This window comes from Mobula hypostoma, chromosome 13, assembly GCF_963921235.1.
Source record: "Mobula hypostoma chromosome 13, sMobHyp1.1, whole genome shotgun sequence".
Lineage (NCBI taxonomy): Eukaryota > Metazoa > Chordata > Chondrichthyes > Myliobatiformes > Myliobatidae > Mobula > Mobula hypostoma.
In genome coordinates, this window is record NC_086109.1 from 20641267 (window position 1) to 20658361 (window position 17095).

At 39.8% G+C, this 17095-nt stretch overlaps 1 protein-coding gene across 2 annotated transcripts in view; it reads right to left on the reverse strand.

The window, feature by feature from the left end:
- The window catches only part of LOC134355474 (suppressor of tumorigenicity 7 protein homolog), a 142444-nt gene that overhangs the window by 64813 nt on the left and 60536 nt on the right, over window positions 1-17095 (reverse strand). For both annotated transcript variants that reach the window (XM_063065408.1, XM_063065409.1), the window contains exons 3-9: window positions 14565-14727; window positions 11322-11376; window positions 10150-10265; window positions 7092-7170; window positions 4654-4808; window positions 2009-2106; window positions 1076-1190 (exon numbers count right to left, since the gene is read on the reverse strand). In XM_063065408.1, the coding sequence (XP_062921478.1) occupies window positions 1076-1190; window positions 2009-2106; window positions 4654-4808; window positions 7092-7170; window positions 10150-10265; window positions 11322-11376; window positions 14565-14727 (781 nt within the window). The remainder of the gene's footprint in view (window positions 1-1075; window positions 1191-2008; window positions 2107-4653; window positions 4809-7091; window positions 7171-10149; window positions 10266-11321; window positions 11377-14564; window positions 14728-17095) is intronic.

Sequence of the window (17095 nt, forward strand, 5' to 3'; positions counted from 1 at the left end):
AGGTTTTTAATTTTATTTTAGAGAAACGGTACAGAACAGGCCCTCCCGGAAAATCAAACTGCACCACCCAGCAACCTACCTAATCACAGGACAATTTACAATGACCAAATAACCTACTAACCAGTATGTCTTGGGATTGTGGGAGGAAATCAGAGCACTCTTGAGGAAACCCACGCACTCAGAACAAGCATGTACAAACTTCTTATGGACAGCATTGGAATTGAATTCCAGACTCCAAGGTCCTGAGCTGTGATGACACCACACTAACCACTACACTACTGTTGGGAGGTAGCAAACAGATAAGGGATAAAGGAAATGCTCTCCCATAGGCAGAGTGTAGCAAGCTCTGATCTCTTCAGACTATACTCTGTACTCAGCATTTAACCATATACATTTATGATTTGCATAAAGTTGTGTACTCAAGTTAACAAGTGACTGTTCAATCCTACGGTACAATACACACAGGGTCAGGAAGTTAAAAAACAGACCTGGCAAATGGGCAAAACTGTAGTAGACTATGATTAATAAGAAAAAACATTAGGAGTATGAGCAAAGGACACCTAGATGGAGGGTTATACAGGAAGGAAGAGCTAGACTGATTCTTACAGTAGGTTAAAAGGTTGACACAACATTGCGCTGAAAAGTTATATGTTCTATGTTCATACTGAACAGGGGTTCCCAACCTTGGATCCACAAACCCCTTGTTTGATGGTGTTGGTCAAGGCATAAAAGAGGTTGGAGACCCCTAGAAGATGCCCTCTTCTCCCATTGTAATGCAAATGTAACTACCTAAAAGGTGTCCTTTGCTCATACTTCTGATGTGGTTAAAGCTGCACTACAATGAAAGAAGTGCAATCACTTGAAGGCATTCTGTTGAAGAAATTCTTTGATATCAGCAGACGAGTTTCAGAATGTGCTCTACAACAAGCATGAAGGAAAATAATGTGTTTGGAAAAAAGCACTTGACAAGGTGAACAATGAGCTCTGGTGCCGAAGAGAAACAAATGCAAACACATGGTACTGAACAGACTTCAAGTTTTGTAATTATATTTTTGCCTTAATTTTAGATACTTACCGTCGTATTTGGCCAAGACTACCTGTACATCAGCATATGCCTGAAGCTCCAAAAGAGCTTCTAATAAATTTTCATGGATATTCAACATACTAAGGAGTGGAAACTCTTTCATTAACTGCAAAAGAATATGGTAAATAGAATTGATTATCAAATGCCATGTAACGAAAATAACAAAGCTAATCATTTAATATTGTGTCTACATCCATGTTATGTAAGGTTGTGTGCACTAAGGTTATTTGAATGGTATAATCAGTAAGTTATCCAGGTTCTCTCTACAGAGAAAGGAAAATCTGGCAAACTGGTTCACATCATGGAGACGGATCCTTCCTTTCCATGTATAAACAGACTGTCCTGTAAAAGGCTGATAATGTGTAGAAAAGAAAACTTAGCATGTGTTCATAAAAGCATCACAACTATGATTGGTAAGCCTTTGTATTAAACCTGTGTAAAGATGAGATAAGATCAATTCTATCTACTGGAATTTATCACTGACACAGAGCGATTTGATGTTCGTCAGTTGTAGTGCCTTTTAAATCCATGGGCCACCAGGTTGCAGGCGTTGTTAGGGAGATGTATGCTTTTCATCTGCTTCAATGTTAGTCAGGGTATGGGGATAGCTATTCATTCTTCAAGTAGCCAAGGGACCTTAAAATTTCAATCAAATTAGTGCACTGGGTTCTCCCAATACAAAGAGACCATTCACCAATGCTGTTTCAACGGAACTGCCCAAACCCAAGCACAAGATATCCCAAACCAGCAGACAAATGGGAATGCATCTAATTCTAGTTCATCTTGAAATTAAAACTTTGGGCCAAAGTAAGGCTATACAAGAGATTTAAGGTAGGCTTGACCATTACAAGTGAAAGACACAGATGATGCTGAGATGCAGTTGTTTCTGCAGCTCTGTGAAGAAAATATTGCCTTGTTACGTACATCTCTCATTAGTTTCACTGCTTCTCGTATTCTTCCCAGTTTTCTCGCACACATTGCAAGCCTTCGTTTGATGTAAACTAAGACATTTGTGTCTCGCCCTGACAAAATAAGATGGAGGTCTTATTAAAGTTCACACCATTTTAAAATGAAAGTGAGTTATTAATGTCAGATGACCATATGAAAATCAGCTTCAACCTTCAATTAAATGGTACAAGGAATCTTAGTCTGGTATTACAATTAAATTTTGTAATTCTAATCCTGGATTTCAAATCTATTCTTGGCCTTGGCCCCTCTCTAGCTCTGTAGCTCCCTCCATTCTTGCAAACTACTAAGTTCTTGCTATTCTAATCTTTACAGTTAAAATCGCTCCACCTTTGCCAGTCAAGCCTTCAGTTATCCCAGTCTAACTTACCAAATTTCCTCTCAAAGATTTATTTCAATTATTTAGAGATTCAGCACGGAACAGGCCCTTTCGGTTTAATGAGCTGTACGACCTAGCAACCCATCTATTTCACCCTAGCCTTATCACAGGACAATTTACAATGACTAATTAACCTACTAACCAGTACGTCTTTGGACTGTGGGAGGAAACTGATGCACCCGGAGGAGACCTACATGGTCACAGGGACACATACTCGTTACAGATAGCGCTGAAACTGAGCTATGAATTCTGATGCCCTGAGCTTAATAGTGATTTGCTAACCACTACACTATCGTAGTAGCCCTATGACATTAGACTTAGTCATTTAAGTAGCTTGGGAAAGCCTCTCTCTGATCAAACCTTAGGTCGCTCATCCCATTATCTTTTAATGTGTACTGTCATAGGCCAAGTCAAAGGTGGTGATGAATCAGCACGTAGGAAGGAGATTGAAAATCTGGCTGAGTGGTGCCACAACAACCTCTTACTCAGTATCAGCAAGATCAAGGAGCCGATCATTGACTTCAGGAGGAGGAAACCAGAGGTTTATGAGCCAGTCCTCAGAGGATCAAAGGTAGAGAGGGTCAGCAACTTGAAATTCCCTGTTATCATCATTTTGGAGGACCTGTCCTGGGCCCAGCATGTAATTATGATGAAAGTACGGCAGTGCCTCTAGTAGGAGTTTGTGAAGATTCGACATGACATCTAAAATTTAGACAAACTTCTATAGAAGTATGCTGGAGAGTATAATGACTGGCTGCTTCACAGCCTGGTATGGAAATACCAATGCCCTTGAATGGAAAATCCTACAAAAAGTAGTGGATCCAGCCCAGGCCATTATGGGTAAGGCCCTTCCCACCACTGAGCACATCTGCATGGAGTACTGATACAGAAAAGCAGCATCCATCATCAGGGACACCAGCTACCCAAGTTATGCTCTCTTCTTGATGCTGCCATCAGGAAGGTGGTACAGGAGCCTCAGGATTCACATCACCAGGTTCAGGAATGGTTATTACCCTTCAACCATCAGATTCTTGAACCAAAGGGGATAACTTCACTCAACTTCACTTGCCCCATCGTTGAAATATTCCCACAACCTATAGACTCATTTTCAAGGACTCTTCATCTCATGTTCTTAATATTTATTGCTTATTTAATTATTTATTATTATTTCCCCTCTTTTTGTATTTGCAGTTTGTTGTCTTTTGCACACTGGTTGAACACCCTAGCAGATGTGGTCTTTCACTGATTCTATTATGATCATTTTCAATTATGGATTTATTGTGTATGCCCACAAGAAAATGAATCTCAGGGTTGTGTATGGTGACGTACATATGTTCTTTGATAATAAGTTTACTTTGTACTTTGCTACAAGTTCTATGAAAACCTTTGGTTATTTCATTCAGCTACGCAAACAATATAAACACAAGGAGCGGTTGTTAATATTGTAACGGTGTAAACTTGTCACACTATTGTTTTCTTGGGAATGATGCCTGCTGATCTCCAGAGTTCAATCTTCTGACCACTCTATTACAACCCTCAGTGGAATCAAAATGTACAAACTTACAGTAATTAAATCACATTCAAAATATTGCACAAATGCAGTTAAGAAATATCAGTATTGTTCTTTTATCAAGTCTATGTAAACCATAAGAACCAAATGTTACAAATCAAAGAATCACACTGAAACATTTTCCAATGTAACTTTCACATTTCAATACATCTTGAATGACACTATCTGGGTGGAGCTGGATGCAGTGGATTACTACAGCAGAGAGACAAAAGCCTACATTCTGGAGCAACAAAAAATGTTAGAAGAACTCAGTGGGTCCCTACACCCTACACCTTTCTCCCAAATGGCACAACTGGCCTGAAATCTTAAACCCCTCTCCAGTCCACAAATCACCTCAAACTTCTGTCTCACCTTCCCCCTTCTCTTTATTCTGACCATCTCACCTTTCCACACTCACCCAGATAAGAGTTTTGACCCAAAATGTCAACAATTCCTTTGCTTCCACAGATGCAGCTCAACTTGCTGAATTCCTCCAGTTTTTCATTTCCAGTTGCAGTTTCTCTTTTATTGCTTGTCAATAAAACTATTATATTCCTTTAGTATACTGCAACTCACTGTGAAATGCTGGCACAAGTGGGGAAGTGTTGCAGGAACTTCCCTTAATGTATTTATACAGCAACACATCAAAAGCTATGGCATAGTTAGGGAGCTTACTGTGCTGTGCTTCTTGCTGTGGACCATGGTGCTGAAGCTGCTGGCTCCTCCTGTAGCACACCTCACCAGCTTTCAGTGCCTGCTTAAATAGTTTCTCAGCTTCAAGTATTGTCGTCGTCTCTTCCTCGGCCAGGAGAACATATGCAGTGGCACACCTAGGTGGAAAAGAAACAGTTGACACACTATAGTCGGCACGTATATCCGTTTAGAATTGTGCACATCAAACCTTTAAAAAATTTAGCTAGTTTATCCTTACAACACATTCACTTGAGATGAGATGGAGGTGATTAGAAATTCGACAGTTTCATCTTGCTCCGAGGGATACAACTATGACCCAAAGTGAATGTTAACTCCTTGAAGGAATTATCCAGTCAAGTTTACATCTTTTGTTACTTTTGCCTACAGCTGACACCCTTTCAAATATTTCCTCACCATCTGTTATGCCAAAGAGAAAGGCCATTCTGCCCATTAATTTAATGCCAGCTCACATGGCCATTCAATCAGTCCTACTTATTTCCACAAGATAGTGCCCAAGGACAGGATTGAACCAAGATTGCTGGAGCTCTGTATCAACAGTACTAATTGCTGTCCCACCCTGCCACCTTTTAAAAAGAGCTGAAAGCAGATTCCCTGAATTCCCTTCTCATATACAGGTGTCCTTAAAAAAAATACAATAAGTTAATAACAAACTAATTTTCTGGACATGGCTTGAAATAAATGAAGAAAGAGGATTACAATACCTTACAGTTTAATTTTCTAATTAGGATAAGCTAATTTACAAAATGCAATCACTTCAGAGGCAAGCTTTGGAAATTATGCAAAACTAATTCCATCCTGACACTATAACCTTTATTAAATTTAAGTTAACTGAAGAGGCTTTCCCTCAATCCCCACAAATACTGAGGATCGGACAACTGCACGAATCACATTAAACAGGCTGAATCTTGATTTTGTTTTGGATCAGATTAGCTATTTAGCCGACAGGCATGGCATCTTAAATTCACTGGATGAAACTTTTCAGCAGTTCAAATCTCCAGAAATCTCACACTCCTTTCTGCATCTGTTTTTCAATTAGAGCAAAACATGTAATTCAACTTCACAAATAAATAACCTGAAAAATCGCCTTAAAGGTTTGAAGTGGTGAGATGAGTAGGGATACCGATTGAATGCAACGTGACTATTACCATAGTAAAATATTTGAGGGCCAAGAGTCAGAGATGCTCTACCACTTGTCCAAGATCCTTATTCATCTTGCATAAAGATATACCATGGTCAGAACTCCTGATGCAGCATCCCATTCACATTCTAATCCGGACAAAAGCATGCAGAGTAAAATGTCCTCATTTCACAGCAAAGAACCTCATCCAATTAAAGCTTTTCTTCTAAAACTCAATTTTTGGAAACCCATGCTTGTCACCATCTCATTATTGCATTTGAGAATTTCAATTCTTCTGACTATAAATTCAATAGCATCCTAATAGGACAGGGGACCAACAATGGTTTTGGCCAGAGAGCAAAGCTTCAGGTGCTACAAATGGGTATGGCCCTTTCTCCAGAATCAAGATGGAAACTGCTGATCCTGTCCAGAGGGTAGAGGATATTAGGATAAAAGTTGGTCTTCACAGGATGCACGATAGTTTCCCTTCTTATATTTTTTTTTATTCACATCGCCATAGATTCTTATCATCATTGGCCATTACCACTTTGCTCACACTCTTTATTGCTTTTGTATTAAGGGCATTTTTATACCATAAGATTAGGTACTTGGAGCAAAATGTTACATTTTTTTTAATAAGACGGCTGCAGAATTTGGAGTCAGGGTTACATCCAGTGCTTTCCATTTTTGCTGCGTTCACTGCGTCAATTTCACATCTTTTATCAGACTCTGTGTTCCACCAGTTACACTTCCTTAAGTGAATGTCCTTTATGTTGTAATACTTATCACACCTTCAGGATCTCTGAAAGCTATACAAATTAGACCCACCTTGTTCTTTATCAGCATTTTTATGTAGATCCTTCCACCCACCCCAGAAACAGTCAAACAGCTCTTTGTCTAAATGCAATTTAAGTAAAAGTTCTAAAAAAAACCTTCAAAATACGAAAATGCAACCTGAAACTCATATACCTTTATGCTACAAGTGATTTCCAGTGTAAATTGAGCACCTTTTTAATGCACTATTCAACTTACTGAACTTTCCTCAGCAATACATTAATACAACCTTTAAGCAATTTACAGTTTCACTATTTATAAAATGCAACATTCATTAAGTTCAAGACAGAGATAAGAATAAGGAGATCACACACTGAAGCAACTGAATTAAAAGAAAAATGGGTTCAACAGTCAAGTGGATCAAAGAGCTTCAAGAGTTTGATGTAGACAACATAGGAAGAGTGTGTAATTGAAATTAGAGAATCACATTTGGCAGTACAGAACATACTCATTGTTTAATTCCAATGCTTGATACGCTGCTTTCATTCTAGCTTGAGCATTCCTCTCTCGCCAAGCTTTCTGCATCACTGTTAAGAAAAACAAATGTCAATAAAATGTTTATTTACATCTGACACTCACCAGCATAGCAGAAGAAAAACTGGACAGGGAGAAGAAAAAAAAATCACATTATTTAAGCCCTCATTTGATTAGAAAGTCATTAATTCTTTCCAGCTAGAAAAGACAGATGTTCTAAGATGGATAGGTGCAACTCAATAGACAGGAATTTAAAAACTAATACTATTAAAACAATGATTCATGCTGCGTTGCCAACAGCCACATGATCCCAAGGAAACAAGTTTGGAATGTTACACATGGCATCTTAAAAATGCCATCTGACACATCAATAGAAAGATGTCAGTCTAATGCTTCTTCACATGAAACGTGGCAGATGTTGAAGAAAAATCAAAATGTTTACTCCATCAGCTTTTGTTTGGTGAAAACCTGGACTGTTGCGGTAATTAAGCACTCAAGTGAAGGCACTCCCAAATCCCTGGTTTGTGCTAACTCTGCTGTCGTCAGAAGGGTAGCACATACACAAGTTGGGCTCAGAGTTCCATACTCAAAAGCAAAGGCAAGCCACATCCTGGTGGGTCTGATGTTTCTCATTTTGACTTCTGGCATTTCACATGTTTAGTGGATGAAAAATAATTTAACCAATGCATGGCAATAGAACTGAACAGACATAAATGTCCAACACTGAGCATTTACTTTACACTTTGTTTTCCTACTAAAACCATCAATGTAAGTAACCCAAAACAACTACGGTCTCACATCAGTGGCCCTGCAGTGACTACAAAGGAAGGATGCAATTACTGTGCTGCAAGGTGACAGGTAATTTCCACTGAAACAATTGACAGAGGGGTTTATACTAGAATATTTTAAAATAAAGTACTGACCAATTCCTCACTGATGAAGGTGCAGTCCTTTGTTACACCCATGTCCTGTCTACTTAATCTCAACCATTTGCAAAACTGTCATGAAAATGTTGGAAAAAAGCTGCAAGGGCTTACCCAATACTTTTTTTCTGTAAGTTTGTAATTAAAGCAGACGGGCGTTTCTATTTGTGCAATTTTTCATTGTCCATGTTCCCAATTTTTCCCAGCAATGACTATAGCTCAGAACTAACCAATTGTTTTAAAGCATTTTGGGATGGCCTGTCATAAAAGGTGTTTTGCAAATACAAGTTCCAAAACCACAAGTGACATTTAGAACAGTATGCATCAATTGGAGAAAAGATAATAAGGTTCATGTTAGCACTGTGCTAAATAAAATGGACTACAAGTACAATGAACTTCCTCTAGAAATCTATCAAATGGAAGAACTTGGATTCATTGCATGACTTCAGTGCAAAAAGGTCTGATCTTAATGAAGTTACAAGTGCAATCTCTACTGAGAATTATGCTCAAGAAATTAACATTTATTTCTCCTTTAACAGATGTTGCCCAACTTGTTGAACCATCAATACTTTGGTTTTATGTTTATTTCATAGTGAAAAGGAGCAGTAGGCCCTCAGATCCTTCCCACAGATGCCAAAAGTACCCCTAGGTGAAAACACTTCAGGAAACAGGAACAATATGAAAATAATGAAAGGAAACTCTGACACTAATTACAGAATAATGTTCTGCACATGTACTTAAAGAAATATTTCACCACCAGAAATATATAGTGATTTATCGGGGGGGGGGGGGGGGGAGACACATTGCTGTCCCAAGAGGCTTCTTTCCCTCTTCTGTCTTGAATTGACTATATGCAAACAGTGCTCTTTTTTCCTGAAGGTGCCAGTATTCACAGAAGCACTTCGGCAATGTGCCACAAGATCATTGCCCCTTAGAAGGCATCATCCAATCCATTTTCACCTGCCAGATTGCTAGTTACAAATTCAGGCTTACCAATCCAAAGTAGAGGGAAACATTTGCTGAATTTTCATCAGCCTAATCACTGAGGCCTCGTGCATTGCAGAACATAAATGCTAACTCACAGTAGACACTAGGAAGTTATATCTTCTTGCAAAGATTTATAATGCAAGAAGCAGAAATACAATTTACATTAGTGATAGGCCATTAGATGGTTTCATCTACTATCTAATTAAGTCTTCACCATGAATGAAATAGAATCAGCTAACATTGCTAGGAAACAGAGCATACCAAGGAGAAAACTAGATTTAAAAGTGAAAGATTTAACTGACATAATTGTTAAACAGAAAAAGGGTGCAAATTTCACTCTGCTTCATAAAAGACTCTGCTAAACTTCCAAAATACAAGGTAATCTGGCAGAAAAGCAACTCAAAGTCTACATATATCCCCCCTAGGGTATACAAGGAATTTGACTGAAATACTATCTCCTAAGGAGCGATAACTAACACCAGGGTGCTGGTTAGAAAATGGGACACGAAACAATGTTTATTTAATAAAAAACTAGGCCAAACCCTTACAAATTTCACCTGGCAGTTTGACTTCTTACTGCTAAAAAATTTAAAATGCCCTCAATCATAAAGCTTCAGTGAACTGAGTGTAATTGGAATGGGGATGTTAACAAAAGAATGTAATAACAAGTTAATCCAACAGGAACCGAGCCTCGTAATTACATACCTGAAAGCTTTGATAACCTCCATTAAATGTGCTTGTGCATTGTAATACCTTAAGAGTACGTTTATACTGTAGCTATCTGAACTCAGCAGTCACAGGGTCTGATTCGCAAAGAATTTCTCATGTAAAAAGCATGCCAGCACAGGTGTGCATAACTAGTCTAAGATACAGGGATTTTGAAAACCCAGACTCTCACAAGTAATCATTTCTTGCATAACACCACTCACACCCAACCAACTCCTAACACATTCGTAAAAAAAAAACAAAGTTAAATGTCTTAATTCAGACTCGAATGGGCTGAATGGCCACATTCTGCCCCAAAGTCCATGTTTTATGTTTCACAAAAGATGTGTCACAGTGACAGCATTACTGCATCCAAATGCTATCGGATTTCTCTGTTTGCTAGTACTTCAGACTCACCTGCATCTGCGGGTCTGGCATGATCTGTATCACACGTAAAAAATGTCTGATGATCCTGTGCAGACAGATTCATATCATAATATGTCAAAGGCTCTCTTCCTGTGACCCATGTGTATCTTAAGAAACAAAAGAAATTGGATTATCAAACAGTAAATCCACAAAATAATACTGTGATTGGGCTGCAGTCAGAAATGTGTCAGCCTCATTCACACATCTGGCTGAAGCCCAAGTGCATCAAAACGTATGAAGACACAAGAGACTGAAGATGCTAGAATCTGGAGCAAAAAATCCAACTGCTGCAGGAACTCAGCAGGAATCAGGTACAATTACTAGTATAAGAGATTTTACACTGGCAAGTAAATAAGCAAGGAATAGACAGATACAATTCCAATATGGGCAAATAGGATTAGTGTTTTTAGGTAAAAACATGGGCATTGACATGGAGGGCTGAACAGCCAGTTTCTGTGTTGTAGTATTCCATCACTCTGTGCTCATATTCATGTGTACAACATATTAATCCAAAGTTACTGTCAAAATAATTAGCAATGCCTTTAATATCAGTGTCAATTAATGTGCTTTTGGAGTTGTGCAACATTTCTGTTAAAAACCAAAAGATTCACTTGTCTAATGGTTAAATTCACGCATACATGGCTGAGATACCACACAGGCAAGGAGTAAAATTACCACAAATCAAATCCACCAAATATTCCCGGATGCCAGTTCCAACAAGATTACATACGGAGTAAAGATCCCTTTATACCACCTCAAGCACTGACAGGGTAGATGACACATTTCAGGCTTTGAATAAATTCCCAAACACACTGAACATTACTAACTTTGTTGGCTGCAAAGCAAAGAATCCATAACAGTAAAAAGTGCCGCTTTCAGTCATAATTTAGGCACATAGTGGTGGCAATAGGTTTAAGATTCTAAATGAAATATCTGTATGACTTTGGGGTCTCAATAGCATGAACTATAGAAACTCTTTGCTCATGCACAAGTACAATACTCGACAGCACTAACCATTGTAAAAGTTTCAACAGCTTTATTTTCAGTGAAGAGGAAGCACTGCAACGTCTCTCATTCTCTCTCCATCCACTTCATCCCCACAAATGCGCGCACACACACGCAAATTTTGCATTAAACACCATTTTTAGTCAATATTGACATACCTGTTGTACTCAGCTCCTCTAAATAGGTTCAGTGGGTTTCTCCATACCTTACATTCTGCCAGGACAAATTTTCAAACATTAATTAATGGTAAAAGAATGGACAAGAATTTGATCTAAAATGTTGAAAGATGAACGCATTTCTGAACAAGACTGGTTGGTGCAGCAGAGTGTTAAGTAAGAGGCCTTTCACCTCTTCAACTTGAGCAGAAATAATTTTAATGAATGAACAGAGGAAATAAAACATCTTCTATCAGGTGGCTGTTAAAGCCCAGGGTAACCTAAATCTATACTTAATCCAAAGTGTTTTTCAATGACAAGACCAATTGTACTTGTATGTACGCTGCCCATATAGTCACAAAATGTCCCCAGGTTAACATGAGTATGATGTCCAATGATGACAATGATTCAAAGGGGGATTTGTGCCAGAGAATAAGAACTCCTAAAACAAATCTTAAAACCTGCATGAGGGGAAGTGGGAGAAAGAGAAAGGTTTCATGGAGATGGAGGAGTTCCAGAGGGAATTTTATTTCCTTGTTCGTGCCGTGTGGACATTGCTGTCAATACCAGAATTTTTGGGCATCCTTTGTTAACTCTTAACTGTTTCTTCAGTGTAGTGGCATTCTCGCAGGTGGTGCTGGAACCACATATATGCCAGACTGGGTTTAGGACTGCAAATCTTTTGCCATTGGGAAAGCAAATGGAGTTTCATAGCAACTGGTAGCTTTGTGGCTCCATTGATATTATCTTTAATAATTACTTAATTACTTGCAATTAAATTCTATGACTAAGTTGTGATCTGAAATCTAGCCCAGTAAAGTACCCACCATGCTACCCCAAATGAACAGTGCCAAGTGAAAATATATTTAGTAAAGATGCAGTTAGGGTCAGCTTGTGGTGAGATTGGTGCTATGTTTAACCATAAGGAAATAACTTCTAGGACTCAAGAGTCTTGGTTCCCCAGGTCCTAACTTTGCCTGCTCATGGTTGATGAGACATTGTCAATCCCTGAATGGGACAGTGAATGTGAGGACATTGGTAGCTGCAGCCAACAAGCACAAACTCATTTAGAGGAAGTTAGTTCAAGAACTTTTAAAAAAACACATTAGTACAAAAAGAGATTAAATTTTATGATCAAAACAGATTAGATTGAAGGGTGATAATCAAACTAAATATCAAAATGGAAATTACAAAAATTCTCCAGCACTCAGTGCTCAAATTTGACAATAGTGGCCAAAGATGGAAGACATTGATGTTTACTTTGCTTCTTTTATTCTCTGTTATGACCATGCAAAAATTAATGGTTAATAGTTAATTTATCTCAAAAGCAGATTAATGCTTAGATATATACATTAAAATATAGTGAGCCTCACATCAAGATCGCTCTATCTGCCAAAAGTGGAATTTCCCAGTGGGCAACCATTTTAATTCCTATCCAATTCCAGTTCCAACACGTTGTTCCATGGTCTCCTCTTTTGCCACGACAAGGCCACTCTCAGGGTGGAGGAACAACACCTCATATTCCATTGATGATAATAAGCATCAATTTCTCCTTTTGGTAGTTCTTTTTCCTCATCCTTCCTTCTTCTTCTAGTCTACACTCTGGTCTCTTAGCTCTTTTCCTCCTGCCTATCACCTTCCCCGGTGCCCTCCTTCCCTCCTCCCATTGCCTACAAGACCACAAGATATAGCAGCAGAATTAGGCCATGTGGCCCATCAATACTGCTTTGCCATTTCATCATGGCTGATCCACTTTCTTACTCAGCCTCAATTTCCTGCCTTCTCCGTGTATCCTTTCAGCTCTGACTAATCGAGAATCTATCAACCTCTGCCTTAAATATACCCAAATGACTTGGCCTCCACAGGTGCCTTTGGCAACAAACAGTCCACCCTCCTATCAGATTCCTTCATCTCCAGCTCTTTACCTTTCCATCCCACCTGGCTTCACCAATCACCTCCTGGCAATCCTCCCTTCACCTTCTTACTCTGGCATCTTCCTCCTTCCTTTCCAGTCTTGAAGAAGTGTCTCAGCCAAAACATCGACTGTTTATTCATTTCCATAGAGGCTGCCTGACCTGCTGAGTTCCTCGAGCATTTTGTGTGTGTTGCTCTGGATTTCCAGTGCCTGCAGAATCTCTTGTGTCCATGTCCAACCAGTCCTCAATCTATGGACATTTATTTAAAGTGTTAAGAAGGGAATTAGAGGCTAAACATGACTTTTGTTTCCTTTTTCATACCATATAACTGAAAAGACAGTTAACAGTGAATCAGACTGGTGGGGCTAGAGACACACATTTGCCAAACTTATCTATTTGCAATACTACACGAGCAGTGCTGTGATGCAATTCATCTTGCTCCACTCGTGCCTTTCCCACTGTATTTCCACAAAGCAATGCACTCTGCCAATTGTTCCTTCTCACCTGCAAATGTGCTGCCATAGCTCTGGATTTCCAAGCATCTCCTCTTCCCAGCTATCCTAATATCCTACATCAAAGTACTCTCCTGCAACAGCAGCATGTGAGATAATGATCCTATTAAATGAAGTGCTGGGGTTCAGCAGCTTCTCATAATATCCAACTCTTTTTATAGCATATAGAGAAGAGGGAATTACCTCATGTTCTATGTTAAAATTTACATGTATGGGTAAACGGACAAAATTGCAGTTGAAAAATGTGCTGTTCCGGGGTCCGTTGATTAACAGTCTCATGCAGCACATGGAACAAATCAATGTACAACAACCTTTTAGCATGCTTAAGAGACTCAAATTATATCCAGGACCAAAGCACTGGGGGCTATTTTATAATAAAAGACCTACTATAAACTACAAAATACTTTTTCTAAGGGCTCTTAATGCAGCAGATTATTATAGTGGGTCGAGAATCTGTACTCGATTTTCATTAAGGAGTCAGGAGAATGATTTTAACTAGATTTATTAATATAAACCTGTCAGAGGTTGTAACATATAGACAATTCTATGCTGGTACTCCCAACATTCAGGGATGATTTCATAATGAAATTCCCAATAAACAGGATGATTCTACAATAGCTTTCCCAACATATAGGAATGATACAAAAACAACATTCTTAGTAAAGTGATATAATTCCATTATGGCATTCCCAATGCAGGATTTTCCTTTTGAGATTCCAATAGAAGGTGATATTGTAAGGGTATTTCCTGTATCAGGCTCAGATTCTTTTCAATTTATAAAACTGTTCTTTGCTGCACAAAAATAATCAAGAATTTACCTGAAACATTTTGCCTATTCGACTCAGCTTCTCCATTGCTGGCAGTAAAATTGATTGTAGGCGTGTTATTATCCACTGCGCCAAGAAGTGGCCGCAAATGGCTCACAGAGACCTGCTCAATGAAGGACGTGCCGTATTTCCGAAAATACCACCATTCAAAAATCTGAAACAGTAAATCAGACATACAGAGGCAGAGAATTTATTAGACTGCTAATCCTCTTGCATATTTTTAGCCAAGTGACATTACTTGTTAAGTGCCTGGTGTCAGCTGTGACTCAGTTGGTTACTCTGTCATTTTGGGGTTAAAAAATCATAGGTGCAAGTACACAATATTGGAGTACCCTCCAGTGTAATCTCAACAATTGCAGCATTGTTGCAGGTGTCATCTTTCAGCTGGTAACTTAAACCTATTTGTTCTCATAGGTGAGCACCGCAAAGACAAGCATGTGATTCTTCGCTGGTGCATTTACCTTCAAATCACTTGCCCCCTTTTATTGCATCTCCCTCCATTAGGACTGTGCAAGAAATAGAGAATGTTTGAAATTTTAGTCACAGTCCTGAAGTTGTAAAATATTCTATTTAATACAAGTGATTTGGGGGTATTTCTCTGTAAGTTCAGAAAATCAGATTTAATATCACCGGCATACGTCATGAAATTCATTAACTTTACAGCAGCAGAACAATGAAATACATAATATAGAGAAAAACTGAATTACAGTATACAGTAATATTTATTAGGCAAGTTAATATAAGTAGTGCAAAAAAAGCAGAAATGAAAAAGGTAGTGAGGTAGTATTCATGGGTTCGATGTCCATTTAGAAATCGGATGGCAGAGGGGAAGAAGCTGTTCCTGAATCACTGAGTGTGTGCCTTCAGGCTTCTGTACCTCCTTCCTGATGGTAACAATGAGGAAGAGGGCATGTCCTGGGTGATGGGGGTCCTTAATAATGGAAATGTATTGGTTATATTAGTTTTTTTTTCCCCCAGTCAGGAAAAGGAGTCTGATGGCATACATTTACTCATCTCTCAGCAATACCAGGCTTACTGTAACTGAAGAATGAGTCTTTCCAGTGAAATAGAATAAAAGGTGTAAGGGGGTTTCGACTTTTATGTTACTGCGGAGGCTAATTAAAATGGCATCTTTGTTATGTTAATCTGGGGAATGCGGCTTTGTTGTGTTAAACGCTGAGTAAGTTTGCGCTAGCAGCTTGTTTTCGTTTAGAGTGTGATAAGAAATACATTATTAACCAATTGGGATAGTTGTTACTTTTTTGGTTTATTTGAAGATACTGTATGCACGGGGTTTTGGGGCAGAAGGAGGGAGAGCGAGACAGAGGATGGACGAGGTGCTGTGATGTCCGCTAATGGGGTTGGACCCCGAGGAGGGCATTCAGCGAGGAGACGGAGACAGACTCGTGTGGAGCGTCTGGTCGACCACCGTTGATGGTCCCAGGCGGCCGGTCGAGGTGGTCCGAGGGGTCGCAGGGTGAAGAAGAAGGTCCTTGAGCTCCAACTGTTTTGTGCACGAAGAGATTGAACTTTGATAAGTGTGGCGCCTTTTATTTTCCTTTTATATTTTATTCTCTATTAATTATATAGTTCCAGTAATATCTATAAACTGTAAATCATTTAATCGTATCTGGTGTATTGTCTGTTATTTGGGTGGGGTGGGGTACCTCACACAGCATCCACACAAACGAATTATCCAGTTTGGCGGGGCCGAGGCTGTTTCCCCAGACGACAGCAAGCCGAGCGACCCTGAGGGTGGCCGGGGGGGGGGGGGCTACATTGTGGGGGTTCGTCCGGGACTGAGTCTGCTGGTATGCTGTGTGGGTGCCCTGTTTAAATCTGTAATGTGTGTCTCTGTGGGTTATTTGCTGGTGATTGCTGTATGCGTGGTGGGTGAGGTCTTTGTTCGAGTTCAGACTAGCACTGACGAATTGGAGGTGACACTCGGGGCTGTCCATGCGGTTGGGAGAGAGAAGAAAGAGTGGTCTGATTTGGAGGTAGGGTCTGCGAATAAATGTTCTAGCTCTGGCAGGCTCCACCCGGCACTTGGGATAGTGTCCACCTCAAGAGGGGCGGAGATGTGTGAGACGTGGGCGGAGCATATCTCGCAGTCGTTAGATGAGTGGCAGAGCTCGGTTGAGGGAGAGCGACAGGGATTGGTTGAAAGTTTGAGTAGGCGGGCTAGTGACGGTGTTAGAACTGTCAGGCTCACTTACACCGTAGAGACAGCTGTCAGTTATTTGAAAGAGGGGGGAAAGTTTTCAGTGTGTCTTCTCTGGCTAGGAGGGCGGCTAAATTGCTTGCAGTGCCAGGGGGATCATTTCAGGGGATCAGTTGTTCAGCTGATCAGAGAGGTGTCGGGAAACTTAGTGGAGGCCCAGTGGGGGAACGGCTTGGGGTCTCTGGGGAAGCAGGTTCCCAGCAATGTACCGATGAACTTCCGAAAGGAAAAGACCCTATTCCTGAAGGCTTAGAGGGGCCACGCCCCAGGGTGTCGCTATGGATAGAGGGAAGCGATGCTA